This window comes from Diospyros lotus, chromosome 4 (genome assembly GCF_014633365.1).
Source record: "Diospyros lotus cultivar Yz01 chromosome 4, ASM1463336v1, whole genome shotgun sequence".
NCBI lineage: Eukaryota > Viridiplantae > Streptophyta > Magnoliopsida > Ericales > Ebenaceae > Diospyros > Diospyros lotus.
This window is the reverse complement of record NC_068341.1, coordinates 33,818,043-33,840,354: the sequence shown is the minus strand read 5'-3', so window position 1 is coordinate 33,840,354 and position 22,312 is coordinate 33,818,043. Positions and strand designations below refer to the sequence as shown.

The 22,312-nt window shown below is 36.2% G+C and overlaps 1 protein-coding gene across 1 annotated transcript; it reads right to left on the bottom strand.

The window, feature by feature from the left end:
* Window positions 1-1,676: 1,676 nt before the first annotated feature.
* Window positions 1,677-21,826, bottom strand: LOC127799547 (vacuolar protein sorting-associated protein 20 homolog 2-like). The gene is made up of 6 exons (XM_052333676.1): window positions 21,425-21,826; window positions 12,801-12,953; window positions 12,501-12,653; window positions 4,111-4,194; window positions 2,160-2,265; window positions 1,677-2,058 (listed from the first exon to the last, which is right to left on the bottom strand). The coding sequence occupies exons 1-6, from the start codon at window positions 21,524-21,526 to the stop codon at window positions 2,033-2,035; spliced, it is 624 nt and encodes a 207-aa protein (XP_052189636.1). The 5' UTR covers window positions 21,527-21,826; the 3' UTR covers window positions 1,677-2,032.
* Between the last annotated feature and the right edge of the window lie 486 nt (window positions 21,827-22,312).

Below are 22,312 nucleotides of genomic sequence, written 5' to 3'. Positions count from 1 at the left end.
AAAACTCATAATACATTCAAACAAACATAGACATAAAATCCATAATATATTCAAACAAACATAAATTATCACATTACAACACAATTAAATTATCATAATTGAAGCAAAAGCATTTGCTTATGGATAGAAATCATTGAATCAGAATCGAGAAATCGACAGTAAGATAGAGCAATCGACAGCGAGATAGAACACAGAGTTGTGAATCAATTCATGTTAGACAAAAATAACAGCATCAAGCACGAAAACCTCGATTCATTTCACTAATGTGACATCGAGCAATTGAGCAATTAGCAGCAATGGGGAACCGAGCAACCGAGTTGGAAACACGGCATTGTAAGAATTGAACACCGAGTAATTGAGTAATTGAAGTCGTGAATCAAAAGTGGCACTAAACACCAAGCATTGAGCAATTGCTTGGTAAATGGACCAATACTAAAAAGACATTTGTTAATTAAGATATGAGGTGAAAAAATTAATATAAGAATACATTCTGAACTTCTATCATTTTCAACATGTTTGTTAAGCTTATCTGATCATTATTAGAAAAATCATTAATGACCTCTTATCTTAATTTTTCAAGATATGCATATTTCTCATTCCCCTCAAAATAAGCATGTCTTGGTCCCTATATATAAGAAAAAAATAACATCTGTGTTTTTTAATGCATTCCAAAGAATTTAACAAACAGTTTGATAAAAATCTTAAAATACTTCCCAACTTTATCTTGATCATTTTATATCTTGGTTCGAAAATCATTCCGGACTTATCTTAATACTTTCTTATCTTACTCATTTTAACAAACGCTACCTAAAAGGACAATCAGAAAGTCGAATTAGTAGATAGGGGAAATGACGATAAAGAGACGATCAAAGAGTCGGGAGGAACTAGGGTTAGGGCATGAGAAATGAGACTAATATGCTAATTAAAGACACAATTTCTTCTTTCTCTAACCAGCATTCATCACCATAAATGCATTTCTAAATTGAAAACGTGTTCCTAATATTTTGAGCTTATTACAAAACAAGTCAAACATTTCTAAAAATTACAAAAATAGTACGAAAACATTTTTGAACGTTCTTAAAGTTTCTGAAATAGAAAATGTTTTGAAAATGTCAAAATAACATCTCCAACCCGTTTCTATGCATCAGTGATTACAACCAACTGTCCAAGTTAAAGAGGTACCATCAACATTTAGATGACTCAAATGTGTGTGAGAGAGAGAGCGCTTATTCATCTAAGTTCATTTCTAACAAATTTCAAGAGAGAGAGAGAGAGAGAGAGAGAGAGCGCGAGCGCGCTTATTCATCTAAGTTCATTTCTAACAAATTTCAAAGACCCATCCTTTACCTAAGGATAATAAAATTGAATTGTCCTATTTTTTCTCTTTGGCAAGTTGTTTTACTTCTATATAACAATTAGCCTTAAATGAACCCCACTAATCTTCACAAGAAATCTTCTAACGCATTGGCCCTCTCAGCTTCGTATCTCACTGCAATACTAAGAAATATAATAACAGGATAGAGATATCATGTTCCATTTTTACTTCTATATCGTATCATAAGGATCTCATTGACAATGTCATTACTTCTCTCGTCGCGCTAACCTTACGGGATTCTATCTATATATTCCATTCATAAACAATACCACTGTCACACAACATTTCAACCCCAAAGAAGAAAAGAAAAAGATACAACCAGTGATGCATTAGAAAAGCTGGAAACTGGGGTGCTTTTCTCTCTACCAGCAACGTAACTATGAGACTTTGTACAAGATACCAGTGTTTCTGAATAGAAGGAGAAAAACCAACATCTACACACCTTCCCATAGCTACTCAAGATCAAGTCAATCCAGAAAATGAAATAACACTGAAGTAAAAGGGAAGAAGAAGAAAAAGGACAACCCGAAATAGCCACCCAGAAGTTTGAAATCTGTCAAATAAAGCTTTTAATGCCGAGGTATGGAAGCATCAACCCGAAATGGTGATTTCTTGTACGCATCCAATGTAATGCAGCACAAAGATGTTTTCTTCAAATTATGCAGGCAAAGGTTCCTCCACGGCTGTAAAGTTGAGGAACAGGTAGAAATGATATTAGAAATACAACAGCAGCAAAAAGATATAAGAGAAGTCAGAAACTGAATGAGTAGAGACCAACAGCTACCTCTGGGCACGAGCTCTTTTGGTACATCAGGAAGGTCCAACCTCTCGTCATGCTCTTCGTGTGGTGGCACCACAGTAGGAACTGTTGGCATATCTTGAAGAGTGATCTGACATTGTGAAATTAGAGGGCTTCAATTAGATGAGAACACTACAAATAACGGGCAGCTGCTCATACAAACACGAAATCTTGGAAATTGGAGCAAGAAAAGATGTACATGGCTTGAACCAAAACATGAGATAAACCCATGATGGATAGGTTATTGGTCCAATTAAATGAATTATCTGTTAAACACAGATTCTAACATCTAGATTACTAATCTCATCAAAAAAAGGCAACAAAACACTTTCCAATATTAACTGGTATAGTTAACAGATGCAGCAGCTCCAGGAGAGGTAGAAGAAACCATAAGGTTACCTATTTAAATAGTATGTGGTGGTGAAAGCGAGTAGGTCACTTTGTCAAGATATAGTTTCCTTCTGCTTATTTCAGTATGAATGATGCTCAACAAAAAGAGATGTTTGTAACCATAGACAAGGCTGGTATGATACTCAATAATGTTGCAGTCAGATTCCGGGTTTCCCAATTATGCCAATTTTTTTTTTAGGAAGAAGAAAATGGGGTGGGGGCGCGCGTTAGGTATTATGACAGTACTAAATGTAAACCAAAGAGTAACTAGCCACCCAGCATCCACACATTTTGAACCATCATGATGATTCACAGAGTCTTGTTTGTCAAATTATTGTCCTTAAATGTAAGTTTGAAGTGGTTCTAAACTAAGAGTACAGCAGGGAAGAAAAAGAACAAATGCTCAAGCCAGGAAGAAGACTTCTAAAGGAGCTCAAGGGAGGCATCACTCTGGAAGATAACCAAACCTGTAGCAACTTATTTGGTCACAATGCAAATCTATAACATCTAACTGTATATTTTATGATTCCAGACTACCTACAATGGCCATTTTCAGTAGAGTGATAGGAATCAAGGAAAAAGCACATAATTTAGAAGTAATACTCCCACATTGACTAGGATTAGAACGATGTGCTTCTGTTTCCTAGTTTAATATGGATTCTAAGTTTGATAGTAATTTTTATGTTCATAACCAACTTTAAGTGTAGGAATTCTTCCTCCTGGCTTCTTCTTCTCTCTACCTGTTTTCTTCTCTTCTTCACATTATTCTATTTTTTCTCTTCTTCTCTCTTTCATTTTGTTGTTCTTCCTCATAGTGATGATAAGCAATAACCTAACTCTTCTGAACAGAAAGAGAACAAGTAAAGCAACAAGTTTCATTAACAAATTTATTTCCAGATGAAGTGATCCATAACAGTTTTTGCTTTTTTTCTCTAAATTATCTTAGAAAGGCAAAGAGCCAAAGAAAAAATCATCTAAACATTTAAATCAAGTTCTCCATTGATGTTAGCACCATCTATAAGATTGTGATTATAAAGCCAAATGTGCACTCCATAAACCACATAATTAACTACAACGTATTCTTCTCAGGCATGTGGGATACGTTTAAAGTCCTGATGATTAGTCATATATTTATACTTAAAAACAAAGGATCAGTCATATATTTATTAGACTACTGTCACCTGTCTGTTCAAGTGACAGTATTGATAGAACACAGATACTCAGATATGCATTCCAATTGTTCCATGTGCATTCTGAGAGGTCACAACTAAATTCAGTAGAAAATGAAGAATGCTGTAAAGGTATTCATTAATTAAACAACAACATATCCAGCCTTTATCCCACTATGTGGGGTCGGCTACATGAATTCTAGAAAGCCTCATGTTCCACAATTGTGATCAGATATTTATATCATGACTCGAAAGAATTACATTGAATTGAAAAGACATTATCTTGACAAATGCAAATGATTTCAAGCAGAAAAATTGTTAACAAAGTGAAAGTGCTGGAGATTGAAGCAATTGTTTGAATTGCAAAAAACACTTACCTGACTTTCCAGGTTCTCAAACTCTACTAGAATTTCATCTTCATCTTCAGCAGATAGTTTCTCACCCAAAATTGCATTAATTTCCTTCAAAACAATAAAATCAGGTGCATATGAGAGGGGAAGTTAAGAGTATAGAACCTGTTCAACAATACAGACAAAAAGAGCCAAACATATGGAATTTATCCAAGAGAGGATAAATGAGAACTAACATGATATTTTACTTGGTAAAATCATGCTAGCAAGAAATGAAAGAGGTGACATTATACTACCCTAATGTAAAAGCATCAGTACATAGAAATCTGTCTTTCTTTGTTTTTTTGTTGTCTTTTTTTTTTTTTTTTTGTGTGCGTGTGTGTCTGCAAAATGGAAAGAAATATCCAACAAGCTATGTTACAGGGACTCTAGTTCGGGTGTCAGATACACCTAGAGACCGGACTTGTCAATTTCATGAATTTTAGGATATGAGGATATGTGTCCAAACATAGGACACAGTTGTAATAGAATTAAATCTATGTAAAAATGGAAAATATGGAAAACAGTCAAGCATGCAAATATGGAAAGTAGAATATCCTGTTGTATAATCCTAGGACCTAGACTGTATAAATGGGTGTAATGTGCAGCAATATGAACAGATTGAAAAGTATTTTCGTCTATATTGTTACATGGATTCAGAGCCCTAGATCTGGTTCCTGTTGTGCCCAGATCTGGTTGCGAGTTGAAGCAGCCTTGTTGTGCGTGTCTTAACCTAGATCCGGTCGCCTCGCCGTTGCCCTCACTGTCTGTGTCTTGTCGTCACTTCACTGCTTGGTTGTCCGGCCTAGTTGAGTGAGATTGACGGGCTGAAACCCTCAATCGCTGCTGCAGCCGCCACCCGGCTCTGCCACCAACAGCCAACAGGTTCACCGGTGATCTTCCTGAAGTTGCTCTCGGCACCGGAAGCAAGCTATTTGTTGCTGCTTCTCACCGGACACCACTCTCCTTGCTGCTGCTGCGTTGCAGATTTTCTGCCGACACCACCGTTGCTGTTTGTGACCGGATCCTGTTGAATCCGACACTGCATTGAAGTTCTTAGCTGTTGTTGGGTAGAGATCTTAACGGATGCCCAAGAACCAAACACCATGACTGCTACTGTACAAGTGGACGCTAAGGAGGTCAACACTGTCATTTCTGATGTCATTCCTATGACAACAAAAATAGCGGAGCACAAACTTAATGGTAGGAACTATTCGGACTGGAGCAAAACTGTCCGGGTATATCTTCGTAGCATTGAAAAAGATGACCATCTCACTGATGACCCTCCATCGAATGCTGCTGCAAAGAAGGTCTGGCTGCGTGAGGATGCCAAGATATTTCTGCAGATACGAAACTCTATCGACATCGAGGTAATTGGACTAGCCAACCATGGTGAATTTGTTAAGGAGCTTATGGATTACCTAGCCTTTCTATACTTCAGTAAAGGTAATGTTTCATGCATCTATGATGTATGTAAGGAGTTTTATTGCCCAGAAAAACAGGATAGGACTACAACAACAACAACATATCCAGCCTTTATCCCACTATGTGGGGTCGGCTACATGAATTCTAGACTTCCATGTATTTCTGTCTTTTGTCATATCCTCATTTAGATCCATATATTTCATATCAAATTTTAATGTCTCTCCCAAAGTCTTCTTGGGTCTACCTCTACCTCTTTCTATGACTAATTGTTCCATTTCATCAACTCTCCTCACAGGAGCGTCTCTTAGTCTCCTTCTCACATGACCAAACCATCTTAGTCTAGTCTCTTTCATTTTCTCCTCGATTGGCACTACTCCTACCTTATTACGAATAACTTCATTTCTAATTTTATCCTTTCTTGTATGTCCGCACATCCATCTTAACATCCTCATCTCCGTTACACTCGTCTTTTGCTCATGCTGGTATTTGACTCTTACAAAATATTTTATGGATTTTAAACGGGTGTATGAAGAGTTGAATTCCCTTCTTCCCTTTAGTACTGATGTCAAAATGCAACAATCCCAGCAAGAACAAATGGCTGTTACGAGCTTTTTGGTAGGCTTACCAGTTGAATTTGATGCTGCCCGCACACAAATTTTGTCCAACTCAGAGCTTGGATCTCTCTGTGATGTCTTTGCTAGGGTTCTATGAGCTGAAATTTCTCGTCTTCCTCCAGGTACCAATTCAGCCCTTGTAAGTCGTAGTAACTGGACTGGAAATGGACATCATGGTGGAAAGAGTGGTCGTGGAGGAAAGCATAATGGTGATACTAATGGGAGTGGGGGCCGTGGTTCAAAAACGAACAGCAAACCTACATGTTATCATTGTGGAGAAGTTGGTCACATTAAAAGCACTTGTTGGAAGCTTCATGCGCCTCCCTGATTCTCTTTTAATTTACTCTCTATTAGCAAATTTACTTGTGTCCTTAACTATTGTGTCTCATTCTTTCCTACCCATTGTGTCTTTCAGGATCTTATGACAAAGAAGATTATTGGTAGAGGGTACGAGTCTGGGGGCCTGTATCTTCTTGACCCTACTTCCACACCATCAGTCCCACAAATAGCCGCTTGCTCCACGTTTAATGTCAGTTTGCTTGGGGGCTAGTTCCTTTACCTTCTAGGAAGACAACTATTAGATGCAAATGGGTCTTTGTTGTCAAGGTTAATCCTGATGGTTTTGTGGCTTGGCTTAAAGACATTTGGTTGCAAAAGGGTTATGCTTAGACCTATGGTGTTGATTACTCTAATACGTTTTCTCCAGTGGCTAAACTTGCTTTTATTCGCCTGTTTATCTCTTTGGTTGCTACTAATGATTGGCCCCTCTATGGGTAAGATCTTCAAAATGTTTGCATCTTTTTAGATAATTGATCCAAAATATCTAACCTAATCTTTTCTTACAAGGGCAAATTATGCTGCTAGTCCTTGAACTTTATACTTTGTAATTCACAAACTAGCCATTGTACTTTAATTTTTGTCACCATGGTCGCTAACTTTGATTTCTATTAAAATTCAATCCATTTTTTTGATTTTTTGTCAAATTTTGTTAATGAAAACTGGCATACACTAATAAAAATACAAAAATCACTTATGCTAAAATTAACCCAAACCCCACAATCAAGTAATTTTGGAGGTTTATATTAATGCATGCCACATCAGCTTTTGTTAATAGAATTTGAAAAAAAAAAAAAATCAAAAGAGGAACCGAACCTTAGCAAAAATCAAAGTTTAGTGATTGTAATGGGCTAATTGGGGACCCATTTACATTCCCAACCATATGTAAACCCTTATGTTTATCTCTATACATTTCCATTAGGTGTCTCAACAAATATATGTCTTCAATTGTTGACCTAGTAGGGATGAAATCAAATTGATTTTCAAACACCTTAGTTTATCTTCTTAATCTTTGTTCAACCACTCTCTCCCAAAGTTTCATAGCGTGGCTCATTAGTAGGATTTATCTATAATTTCCACAATTTTGAACATCTTTATTCTAGTACATAGGTACTAAATGTTCATCCTCCACTCATCTAGTATCCTATTTAATTTAAGATCACATTAAATAATTTCAATAACCAATATATACCCTCCTCTTCCATGCATTTCCATGCTTCTATTGGTATAGTATTTGGTCCAATTGCTTTACTATTTTTCATCTTTTCCAATGCTTGGTTTATTTCATTTGGATATATACGTACATAGAACATGCAATTCTTATCCTTTTTATGGTTACTAAGATTGTACTTATATAACACTTGTTTCTCCACATTCATTGAATAACATTGAGCAATACTACTTCCATCTCTTTTTGATTGCCCCCTCATTTACTAGTACTTTTTGGTCTTTCTATTTTATGCATTTCATTTGCCTCAAGTCCCTTGTTTTCCCTTCTCTTACTTTAGCTAATATATATATATATATGTGTGTGTGTGTGTGTGTGTGTGTGTGTGTGTGTTTTCAACTTTTGTATCAAATTGTTGGTATAAATTTTCATAAGCTTTTGACTTTGCTTCACCAATTGCCTTTTTTGCATCTTTTTTAGCCAAACTACACTTTGAGGCTGGCAACAATGAAGACTTGCAGAAAGTAGAGTAGAAGGAAGAAGAAGCAGCTTGAGAAAAAGGAGAAGAAGAACACAAGAAAAAAGAGAGAAATGAGTGTGTCAAAGATCATAAAGAGTGATGGCAGATTTTAAGGGCTGTCAATCAAGCTATCCTTTTTTGAATTATTTCCTAATGCATAATTAAAAGGTTAGGTGTACAGATTTGGTAGGTTCTGTAAATCAATTAGAGAATGTCTCCATTAGAGGAAATTCCTAAACTGAGAGTTTCCTATGATAGATTAGCTAAATTTCTGTATATATACAATTCTGGACAGAATGAATAAAATTTATTAAGCCTTCTCCCTAATTCTTAACATGGTATCGGAACTGGTTCTAAGGAACTGGTATCAGTGCTGCATGCCGACTCACTGGGAAGAACTATCTAAAATTGTCACAGCTGACCAAAACCATTTTAAAGGGCAAAGGCAAACTTAACCATATCAACAGAACTGGTCCTAAGGAAGGAAATCCCAGTTTTGTTTCATGGGATGAGCAAGATTCAATGATTATGGCTTGGCTCTGGGGTTCTATGTCACCAACGTTAAGTGACACAAGTATGTTCCTACCAACTACAAGGGAGATCTGGGAGTCAATCTGAGAAATTTATTCCAAAGTTAAGGACGCAGCCCAGGTCTATGAGTTGCGGATCAAAACTATGTCAACAAAGTAAGGAGAAAAGACTGTCACCGAGTATGTAAACCTGCTAAAGGGGCCATACTAGGAAATGGATCAATATTGGGTGATAAAGATGGAGGACATTAAGGATGTTGCATTGCTAAAGGCATTCATTGAAAAGGATCGCACATATGATATTTTGGCAGGACTGAATGCAAATTTTGATCCTGTAAGAATCCAGATCTTAGGTACAGATGATCTTACCCAATCTCAATAAAGTAGTTTCAATTATCTTGGCAGAAAAAAGTAGAAGAGGAGTGATGTTGGAGACGAAATCAATGGAGACATCGGCCATGCTGACAAAAACTGCAACCCGAGGACCAAGAGAAAACTGGAAGGCTGAATCCAAAACAGCAAGTGGGGAAGACTACCTATTGTAACAAACCGAGGCATACCTGGGAGAAATGCTGGAAACTGAATGGAAAACCACCCAGCAAAGAGTGGGGAACCAAAGGAGGACAGAATAAGCCTTATAAAGGGCAAGTATAGGAGGTGACTACACAGCAAGGAGTAGAGAAAGGCCTAGACTCAACAGATCTCAATAAAGAGGAGGTTGAGAAGTTGAGGAATTTTTTGGCAGCCCTTGAGAAACCATCAGGTACCTGTTCATTGGTACATTCAGGTATATCTCCCACCTCTCACTGTTTATTTGCCTCAAAAAAATTGTTTAGACATTCATGGATTACTGACTCAGTAGCCACAGATCATATGACCCATGCCTCTTATAATTTCAACACTTATACTCCTTATCCTAGTAATAGGAAAATGGCCACAGCAGATGGCTCTCCGACCATTGTAGCTGGAATAGGAGATATAAGACTCAGCCCAAATCTCACCCTTAAAAATGTCCTTCATGTTCCTAAACTGTCCACAAACTTGGTATCTATCAAGATTTCTTGAGACCTAAATTGCAAAGTTATATTTTTTCCAACACATTGTTTATTTCAGGATCAAGGCTTGAGAATGATGATTGGATGTGCTGAGGAAAGGGATGGATTGTACTATCTTGATGTGCTTGAGACACTAGACATCAGCAAGGAAAAACATCCACTCACTCTCCTCTCTGAACACCATCAATCCACTGCTGAAGACCTGATTTGGCTCCACCATTATAGGCTAGGTCATCCCTCCTTTACAACTCTTGCAATTATCTTTCCTTTCTTGTTCAAAGGACTAGAAAATAAGTATTTTGTGTGTGAAATCTCTGAGTTCGCTAAACACAAGCATTCAGTCTTTCCTCTTATCAATAAAAGAAGTTCAGTTCCCTTTGAATTGATTCATAGTGACATATGGGGTCTTGCTCCAATTCCTAGTCTTTCTGGAGCTCACTGGTTTGTGATATTTATTGATGATTGTACTTGAGTGACTTGGGTGTTTTTGCTCAAATCCAAAAGTGAAGTCAGTACTATATTGCTCACCTTTCTTTCCACGATCAAAACCCAATTTGGTGTCCAAATTAAACAGTTTTGTTTAGACAATGCCAAAGATTACTTTAATCACACTCTGTCAACCTATTTCCAAAGGGAAAGGATCATTCAAAAGTCTTCTAGTGTATATACTCCTCAACAAAATGGGAGTTGAAAGGAAAAATGGTCACCTTCTCTCCACAACCCGAGCATGATAGTCCATATTTATAGGCAATTGAAAAATAACCTATATCTAAAAGAGAATAACCTAACCACAATAGGACTCTAACTTTTACATCAAATGAAACTCTATCTAATCAAATAAAATTCTAAATAAAATGAAATATAACTCTATCATCTAAATTAAAACAAGATAAATTTCAAAACAAAATAAATTAAACAAGATAAATAGATAAATAATCCTTATCAAACTTCTTTAGGTTTTCCTTATTACAACATTTAATTAAGGTCTTGTAACAAGCACTCCTTAGTTTTGATTTTCTCTTGTACATTCCACTAAAACAACTCAATGCGGGACTTTTCCCTTTGACTATCCTAGAACCATTTTTGTTGTATTTTGAATAGCAGTAGCCATTTCAATCCACATTAGGTTTGCCTCTTATACAGTCCAATCTCTTCTACCACATACTTTTTCCTCCAAAATAGTTTGTTTTTACCTTTTAAATCCCACCATTTGATTCTTGGGCTTCATTCTGTATCATTTTCTTCTCTTCCATCTTTTAATATGGATGTCAATTATCATAAGTCTATGTTGATTGATCAAGCATTCTCTCAATATAACCTTACAATCTTTATAGCATAAGCCACAAGGCCGGCTTAAGAATATTTGTGGTCCTAGGCAAGAGTTACTTTGGTGGCCCTTTAATAATATAAATAAATATTAAAAATTATTTAAAATTTACTTTGTTTGCTTTTTGAGATACAAAATCACTAATTAAATTTTTGTATTCAGTTTAGAATGCGAAACTTTTTCAATTGACAATACAAATAAGAGGAAAAGATCTGAACACGTAAAAGTTGAATAAGTAAAAAATGTGGAGAGTCCACAGCCAGATCCTATAGATTAAAAAGTCACCAATTTACTTTTACTTTTTTTTCTTTAATGCCCAAATCAATGCGGATTCCCCACACAAAATTTTTGCCATCCAAAAAATTGTTTTATCAAAATTGTCCCAAAAAAATGACACTTCTTCCCCCCCCCCCCCCCCCCCCCCCCCTTTTTTTCCTATTGCATTGTTGGTTTACACTTCACTAAAATAATTTGTGAACTTGGGGACTTGGGGGATCTTCTCGTTTAAATGATCTCTCACTATTCATTGCTTAATATTGGAAAATAATTTGCGAATTTAATAAGTTGGACGACCTTCTCATCTAAATGACACATCTTTATTTATTACCTAACATTGGTAAAATGATCTATACACTTAGGGAGTTAGGGGGCCTCCTCGTCCAAATGGAACAACAAAATAAACAGAGCATAAATTCAAATAAAAACTATTATAAAATAGAATTAATGATTTTGCATCTCCAAAAACAAAACAAAACAAAACAAAAATTACATAATTAAAATTCAACCCCCCCCCCCCCCCCCTTCCTTTTTAGGGGCCATAGGCATAGGCCTTAGTGGCCTATGCCTTGAGCAGGGACTGATAAGTCATTCTTGTCTCATAATAGTCTACTCCCCTCCGTCCCCCTCCCTCCTAAAAACAAATAATAATAATAATAATAATAATAATAATAATAATAAAACTACCAAGACGGTAAAAAAAAAAGAAAAAAGAAAACGAGAGAAAAATCAGAGGGACAAAACAAAGGTTCACCAAATGCAAGAGTCGTTCGACGTTTAGAGCTCCCAAAACTAATTCAAAATAAATGAACATTGTAGTAAATGATAACCCACAACCAAAAAGAGGAAAAAAACAATCTTGGGAAAATTTTCACTAGGAAAAATGAAGAAAGAGATCTTCAAAAGAATTAAAACATGAAAGACAGAACTATTAACTATGCACCCCTTGCATAAAAGAAAGCTGGGACATCAGCAGTTTCAGAGAAAAATAAACTTGGTAAGGTTTAATCCACTTTTTGGTGGATCAAAAACATTAGAAGTATGAAACAAAAGCAGAAAGGGAGCAAAATTACTATATATGGCATATAATGAAATATAGTGGAGAAACATAAAGAGAAGTCACTCACATCTTGATAAGCTTTTGCTTCAGCAGTATCATCCATCAGTTTCTGAACATCCGCCAAGTTGATCTCTCTTTGTATTGCTTTCATTGCATTATTACCTGTTTTCAGACTCTCAAATACAGCGTTTTGTTTGCTCGCCAGTTCAATATCTGCCAACTAAATCAAACTGTGTAATAAAGTATATGTGCTATGCAAATATGTCAACCATATAAAATCGAGTAAAGAGCAATCATTAAGTGGAAAAATAGATATTGAACTGCTACGAAATAAGTAATGCCATTAATCATAAAATCAATTGCTCACTTGCTGCTCAACATTAATGAGCCAGGCATCCACTTGTTTCAATAATTCCTCTTGCACCTTCTTCTTCTTCAAAGCTAGCAAGGCTCTGTCTTTCTTTTTTTCTCGAAGCAAGTCCCTGGCAGCTTGCTTTTCAGCTTCAATGACAGCATCCAGCTGAAAGAAGTAGATGACGGATACAAGTAATATACCAAATTACAGAACATGGAAACATCTCAAATACAAGTACACCATCTCTCAGAATGACTACTCAAAACAAGGAACATTCAGCATAGTGTTCCAGAGTTGCTATCTCTCATAAGGTTTTGGTCCTCTAGAGTGTCCCTTTCAACTTCAGTACATCCTTCACTGCTGAAAAGCCTAGAACTAGTAGATGCTACATTACTGCTAGTCCATACTTTCAGCTAGCCACAAATGAAACAAGTGGTACAGCCATTTTTCTTTTTCTTTTTTTATGTAGTTAGAACAGCATATTTACCACTAAATTCTACTCTTTGAGCCAATTAAGTTAAGGATGACTACGGCAAGTACAATTTTGCATATAAATAGAATTAATGAACAAACTCTACTAGGGTAGCATTTATTAAAATGAGTAAGATAACTTATCTGTAAGGTCCAAGATAACTTATCCGAAGAGGGTGAAGAGATAAATTTATCTGAAAAGTCCAAGATAAGAAATCACATACTTCTTTCCAGATAAATTTAACAAATATAATGGAAAACACTTTTGTCTGGAACGCTTTCCATATCCCACTTTTTCCGGTCTATATCTTGGTTAACAAACACTACCTAGGGTAATAAACAATCCACACAAGAGCTTGAGCCAGTTTTACCAGAAACTCTAATATAACTCTAGCCATTTACAAACTGTAATCTTGTTCTGCAAAATGGCAACTTCCAATTCACAATGTTGATAATAGTGACTCAAAATAGTTTTCTATAATTATCCTTAAAGAGAGAATATCAAATATAATGAAATGTAATGATAGGGAAACTAGATTTTATTGTGCCAAGTTAATTTAGATATGAAGTACAAGAAATTGTTGCTCTTTAGATAAATTACTTTTTACATAATCAATATGAAGGCAAAATACACTACATTCCGTTACTTTATAAGATGTGTAATTGTTGAAAAAAATGAAAAAAAAATTGCTTAAAATTTCCATATATTTCAGTAGAAACTTTGTAAGTGCACCTCACTCATGCTACAATAAGAACATATGCCATACTGGGAACTCCATTCCTGTTCCACATTGCCAAATGATAAGGTATCATAGCCTTCAACGGAAGGGCTATGACACCAAGATCAAGTAGATAGGATGAAGCCAATTTGCATAAGAGACATACATTGAAGCTCAAGCATGTAGTAACCATGCAGATAGCTGAAACACCAAAATTACAAATAAATAAATAAATAAATAAATATTGATGGATAAGCAAAATCTGTAAATAGAAAAATCACAGCACCCACTTGTTATTGTTTCAAAGACTATTTCCTGGAACTGAAACCAGCACATTTAGTAAACTAGTTTTAGAAAGTTTTCAGTAAATTAAAATCTTAAAATACCCTACTTTTAGGAAACAACAAAAAAAAATGGTTTGAAGTAATGTGATTAACTTTGCCTGGGGATGTTATCCACTGTTGGTCCCAAGCCCGGATAAAAGAAGAGGGTTGTGTTAGGTAGCCAACAGCCAACGTAAAACTTAGTCGGATCCAAAACATGAACTCTAGACAAATTATGAAAAAACGTTTGGGCGTGAGCGTAACCCTTCATAGCGACGCGCTACACTACCCGCGTGTAGTGTCAAGTGAGCTAAGGCCGCTACATCGGCGCCCGGATGTAGTGACAAATGAGCAAGGGTTCCTGCATTTGCTTGGACGGATGTGGGTAAAAAAGTTAGTCCAACATCAAAATCAAAATCAAAATCAAAATCAAAATCAAAACCAAAACCAAAAACAAAATCAAAATCAAAAACAAAATCAAATTCAAAGTCAAAGCCAAAAACAAAATCATAGATTAAGGATTGGGTCATGGAACATAGGAACATTAACAGGCAAAGCTATGGAAGTGGTAGATGTGATGATTAGGAGAAAGATTAATATTATGTGCCTTCAAGAGACGAGATGGGTAGGGAAAAAAGCAAAACATTTGTCAGAAAATGGATATAAAATATGGTACACAGGAAATGATCGAGCAAAAAATTGAGTGGGGATCATTATGGATAAAAGCTTAGTAGATGAGATAGTGGATGTAAAGAGAATAGGGGATAAGATTATTATGGTGAAAGTTATTCTAGGAAGAATGACTATGAATATCTTTAGTACATATGCACCACAGGCGAGGTTAGGTGAGGAGATAAAAGCAAAATTCTGGGAGGACCTAGAGGGACTCATACAAATGATACCAAGAGGAGAGAAAGTGATTATAGGAGGTGACTTAAATGGTCACGTGGGTAGAGATGGAAACGGCTATAGAGAGGTACATGGAGGGTATGGATTCGGGGAAATTAATAATGAGGGTAAGTCTATTCTAGATTTTGCAATGACATATGGGTTCATAATAACTAATACTAGGTTCAAAAAACGGGACGAACACTTAATCACATATAAAAATATCACATCAAGCACCCAAATAGATTACTTCCTCATGAGACAAGAGGACCGGGTATGTTGTAGGGATTGTAAGGTGATACCAGGAGAGTGTTTGACTACTCAACATAGACTTCTAGTACTTGACGTCCAAGTAAGAAATTGGAAGAGAAAAAATCACATAAAACAAAATCCAAGAATCAGGTGGTGGGATTTAAAAGGGAAGAAACAACTAATCTTCAAAGAAAAATTAAGGGGTAGAAGAGAATGGAATGGAGAAGGACAGACAAACCAAATATGGAGAGAAATGGCAAATGCCCTGAGAAACACAGCAAAAGTAGTGCTTGGAGAGACAAATGGTAGAGCCCCTAACCTTAAGGAGTCTTGGTGGTGGAATGAAGAAGTGCAATTGAAAATTAAAAATAAGAGAAATTGCTATAAGGCTGTATATCAGTGCAACAATGAAGAAAATCAAAAAAATTATAAAGAATCAAAAAAGGTAGCAAAAAAAGCTGTTAGTGAAGCAAGGTCAAAAGCATACGAGAATCTATATAAACGACTTGATACAAAAGATGGAGAAAGGGATATATATAAATTAGCTAAAGCAAGAGAAAGAAAAACAAGGGATTTAAATCAAGTGAAATGCATAAAAGATAAAAATCAAAATGTATTAGTGAATGAGGGAGCGATTAAGGAGAGATGGAATGAGTATTTCACAAAATTATTCAATGATGATGGCGACACAAGAGTTAGGTTGGGACATCTTAGTAACTCCGAAGGGAACGTGAGTTATACATTTTATCGACGCATAAGTCCAAATGAAATAAGGCAAGCATTAAAAAAGATGAAAAATCATAAGGCGGTGGGACCGGATAATATACCAATAGAAGCATGGAAATGCATGGGAGAAGAGGGTATCTCCTGGCTAACGAAATTATTTAACGCGATTCTTAAATCAAAAAAGATGCTAGATGAGTGGAGGAAGAGTACTTTGGTCCCTATATATAAGAACAAAGGAGATGTTCAAAACTGTGAAAATTACAGAGGAATTAAGTTAATGAACCATACCATGAAACTCTGGGAGAGAGTAATAGAGCAGAGACTCAGAAAAGAAATAGAGGTCTCAGAAAATCAGTTTGGTTTCATACTCGGTAGGTCAATAATGGAAGCTATATACCTACTGAGGCGCCTAATGGAAAGGTATCGAGATCATCAGAAGGACCTACATATGGTGTTTATAGATCTAGAAAAGGCCTATGATAGGGTCCCTAGAGAAGTATTATGGAGGGTTTTAGAGAAGAAAGGAGTCCGAATAGCCTATATACAAGCCCTTAAGGACATGTATCATGGTGCAGAGACAAGGGTCAGAACATGCGGAGGGGATACTGAACCGTTTAAAATTACAATAGGATTGCATTAAGGTTCTGCACTAAGTCCATACTTATTTGCTTTAGTAATGGATGAACTCACTAAAGATATTCAGACAAATGTGCCATGGTGTATGCTATTTGCAGACGACATAGTGTTGGTGGATGAAACAAAAGAAGGAGTGAACACTAAGCTTGAGTTATGGAGAAACAATTTAGAATCTAAGGGATTTAAATTAAGCAGAAAGAAAACAGAATATATGGAATGTAAATTTAGTAAGAATGCAAGAGTGGAGGATGTTATAATAAAATTGGAAGACCAAATCTTACAAAGAAAAGACTATTTTCGATATTTGGGATCAGTGATTCAAAAAGATGGAGAAATTCACGAGGATGTCACACATAGAATTAAGGCAGGTTGGCTAAAATGGAGAAATGCATCGGAGGTGTTATGTGATGATAAAATCCCATTAAAATTGAAAGGAAAATTCTATAGAACAGCTATAAGACCAGTTTTGTTGTACGGCTCAGAATGTTGGGCAGTCAAATACCAACATGAGCAAAAGACGAGTGTAGCAGAGATGAGGATGTTAAGATGGATGTGCGGTCATACAAGAAAAGATAAAATTAGAAATGAAATTATTCGTAATAAGATAAGAGTAGTGCCAATAGAGGAGAAGATGAGAGAGACTAGACTAAGATAGTTTGGTCATGTGAGAAGGAGACCAAGAGACGTTCCTGTGAGGAGAGTTGATGAAATGGAACAATTAATCAAAAAAAGAGGTAGAGGCAGACCTAAGAAGACTTTGAGGGAGACATTAAAGTTTGATATGAAGTGTATGGATCTCAATGAAGATATGACAAAAGATAGAAATACATGGAAGTCTAGAATTCATGTAGCCGACCCCACATAGTGGGATAAAGGCTGGATATGTTGTTGTTGTTGTTGTTGAAGTAATGTGATTGGTTGCCCCAGAATCGACAAACCAAGATGGATCTGAAAGAGAAGACTAAGCAGCAAAATTATCGGAAGATAAGGGTTTGGGAAAACTGCCATAGTGAGAACCTTGTATAAAACCTGTCTCATTCATGTAAGCTCCATTAGAATCACTAAAGGAGGCCATATAAGCTCTAGAATCTAACTGATTTCCACCATTATTCCCACCATTAGGTCTGTCAAACCCTTGGCTAGGCACTTGCTAAAAATTTCTATCAAAACGATGATAGCACTTGTCTACAAAACGCCCTAGCTTCCCACACAATTGACAATAAATCCTTCTATTAGATGCTCTACCTCGGCCTCTGCCTCCTCTATTCATATAACCACCCCCTCTTAGAGAATAACCTCCTCTATTATTACCAAAACCACCACTATTTTGTGTAGAAAAAGACACCACATTCACATGCATAGAAGAAGACACAAAATCAAAACTTATTGAAGATTGTGGTGAATTGTTAACTGACAGCCTTTGCTCATGCATCAATAGCAAGTATTGAACCTTCTCCAAATCAATTTCATCCATCTGATACATTATTAGGCTCACAATTGTTTCATAGTCCTGATCTAGACCGTTTAATATAGAAAGAAACAGGACTTTATCATTTAATGGCTCTCCTATGGCTGCAAGAGCATGGCCTATTGTCTTAATCCTTAGGATGTAGTCATTTACAAAAAGTGCATCCTTCTTAATTAACCTTAGTTGCTGCTTCAATTGAAAAGATTTGGTTATAGTTTGACGTGAATATAAATTCTCCAAAGAGAGCCATACCTCGGCAGATAATTCACGGTAAATCACTTGCGCTAACACCTATTTGTCAATGGTGGAGAAGAGCCATCCTAACAAGAGTTGATCAGACTGGATCCAGCTCAAATATTTAGGATTGACCGCGGCTTCTCCTCCTTCTGGATCGGACATACACTTCGTTGGAGGAGACGTTTTACTAAGAAATAGAACAAGATCAAAGGCTCGGATTATGGCGAGGATCTGAGCCTTCTAGAATATGTAATTGCTGGAATCGAGTTTTATAGGAATAAAGCTGAAAGCCTTTGCCACCGCTGAGAAATCAAACTGAGAAGCGGAAGACAAGGATGAGGAGGATCGAGGAGGAGAGGAGCAACTGAGAGCATGATTGGAGGCCATTAGGATGCTTTGATACCATGTAATGGAAGCCCTAGGGCACAAGAAGAAGAAGAACAAAAACATGAGGGAGAATAAATCTCGCACACAAAATTTACTGAAATGATAGAATGAAACTTAACTTACAAAAGAGAGATTGTGAGCTGCTTATATATGCAGCTCATTGCACAACAAAAGAGGCACTTCCTCACACCCAAACTTAGCTATTACAAACAGCAATCCAACTTACAATTAATCAACAAACTACAACACAATCAAAAACAAACCATAACAGCAACAACTCTATTATTGTAAAATATTAGATGCTTCCACACTTCACTGGTTGGCGAGGAACTTTCCATTTTGAAGCTATTTGTGTGGAGAAAAATAGGTATGCAGTTTACAAGACCGGTGGTTCTGAAACCATGAACAAACTTAGAGGCTTTAGGAAAAACACACTCTAAGTAAAAAAAAGGGTGAATGATCCTTACAATTTCACACGTATAACTATGTTACATGCTGCCTTTTAAATACAGAAAGCTATCTCTAAAATCTAGGAATTTAAATTACAAATACAACATCAAATAAGAAGAGAAATTTTCTCCTAATTTTGCTCCTAATTCTTAGCTTTATCTTCTCCTAATTCTTAGGAACAGCTGTAGCTTTATCTTCTTTTATTCAACTTGATCTTCTTCCTCTTATTTCGGATTTATCCTCTTTCCACCGTGATTTCTTCCTCAACACTACTTTTGGTGGTTATAAAAGGTCATGCTCTATTTTATTTATATGCGCTTCACTTTGCTTAAGCGTACACTTTGCTTTGTGCTTAGGCTCCGTAGGCCTTTTGTCCTTGGCACTTTTCAAAACACTGGACAACATTCTCTTGGGTTGGGTTAAAAAACTCTTCCCAAATCTCTCTCTTTCTAGATTGCCTACCTCCCTTCCCCATACCTCCAACGATTTAGTGACCACTTAGTGTTCCATAAGACCAGATCTAGTTGCTAATTATCAACTCTCCCACAACCCTCTACCCCTTTAAAAGATCTTTTCTGCATTTTTCCTAAATAATTAACCACATACGAACCAAAGGAACTTAAACTGCACCCTAATTTGATTATTCCCAAACTTTCTCCCCTTATAATTGGTTAAGGTTGTTGACTTTCCAATGGACATCCACAAATCACAAAACGAGCATCATAGCAAGGATAAAGGGGATTTTTCCATCTCGCAATGAATGGGAAGATGGTTAACAGATTCTCCATACCCTTCCATATACAACACCAACTAAATAAATAGGCCATGTCTCAATAAAGATTACAATGAGTTGCCTTGCATCATCATCCACCCAAAAATAGGATGAGGCCATTGAATGATAGGATAAACTTCTATATAGGATGACACCAAAATTTCTTTATAAGCTACACTAATTAACATTACTTCCTTTAAAAAAAACTAAATAATAAGAGAAGGGGTGAGACTGTCTATTACAAAGAAAACTCTTATGTTTCCTTCAATTAATTCCTTAGCATTATAGGACAACATCAAATCAAAATTCTATATACCTATTGCCAACACAAATTGGGTATGACACTAGAAATATTGACCCTATCATTCATATAAGTGATTCAGTGAATATGACAAGCCTCACAATATCCAAATCACTATCTCCTCGAGTAACATAAGTTGTGTCTTAATCCATCATAAGACATTTAAAGCAATTTCCTCCCCCCCTCCCTCCCACCCCAACAAAACAAAAATAAATAAATAAATAATAAAGAAAAAAGAAAGTAAAGTCTATTTATAACTTTTCAAGCCTTATAATATTGAGGGGATCGCAAAAATGAGATAATAAAATTAAGTACTTGAACTCCATATGTAATCTTGTTCAAAGTGAGCCTCTTCTCTTTCACTTTCCCAGCCTTTTTAGGAACCTTGTAGGCATGTTTAGCTACCTTCAAAATCCAAGTAAATAACAACCATTCTCAGGCAACAGCCTGAAGTCACACCACTGCTCCATTCGTGCCTTACTTAATTTTGGGTTACAACTTAAACTCCTATCATTGGAGCACCAAGCGTGCAATTGAATCTAAAGAAAGTCCTGGTTCAATTCAGGTTGCAAGGTGTATCAACCTCAACTAGCTATTTAGATTTGATCCTAAGATTTTGTACGCCACAACAAATCCTTGTTATCTGCAACTGATATCTAAGAATACACCATAAATGTGCCTCCACATAGATCACATAACAACCAAACGAAAAGCACTCTAAGCCAACACGCCGCCTCTCCTCTCCCTGTATTGCATTTATTCCAACCATTGACAAACAAGCAACTTGGACTAAAACCCATATCTTGTATCTGCAAAATTATAATTGTCAAAGGCCAACTATGATCGAAATTATCCTTTGCCACAGCAAAACTTATGACCGCGGAAATCATGATATTAAGTATTCAATCCAGCTACGTTTGAACACCGTAACTATTTGGGATCTTCAATTCACATTAAACCCAGAAACAAGATAACAATAATTCGAAATTTGGGGAAATTTTGGTACCTGACGCTGATAATCGGCAAGCTTACGCCTCTGGGTCTTGAGGGAGAGGATTGCTCTGTCGACCTCAGTGACTTTCGGTTTCTTCACAAATATGTTCCCCATACGTTACTTCTATATATATATATATATATATATTTATAAACAAGAGAAGAAATCCTTAAGTATCGAAAGGAGAGAGCGATCGGATCAATGGGGTACTGTAGAAATCCTAGTAGAGGATGGTCGGAGACATCCCCTCCGGCTGAAGCTGCAACTGCTGCTTCTCTGTCGTCTTCCGACTATGTTATATATACGTGTGTATCTATATTGTGCAGAAGAGGGAAACTATGGACAAGATCAACAAGCCCTGAATTGGACAGATTTGCCGTCCCCTAAATCCCCCTCTTTCCTTTGTTTAGATGGCCACCCATTTCGCTCTTATTTATGGGTGAATTAATTAAAAATATCAACCTTTCACCACTTTTTAAATTTATTTTAAATTTTAATTTTTATCAAAATTCTATGGAATTTTAGCTCTTAAATGTGTTTTATCATCATTATTATTGAATATTGATAATTAAAAACACACATTTGACATATTGAACATGAAAAAGACATTAACATACGTGTGATGTTCATAACATATGGAGGAAAATTAGAAAATAGAAAAGGAATTGTGCTTAGAGTTATGGAGAGGAAAATTAGAAATTGAAAAAGCAATTGTACTTAAAAGAGTTATGGAGAAGGAAAACTAGGAAGGTGAAAAGGGTGTCAAAAGGTTCATCATCTATCTTATACAAAATATCAAGCATTTATTTTATTACACTGACTTGAATACATAAAGTTTAGTTTTTCATTTAGTTTATCTATATTCTCTTTTGTAAGACTCATATAGTTAGTATCAAACCT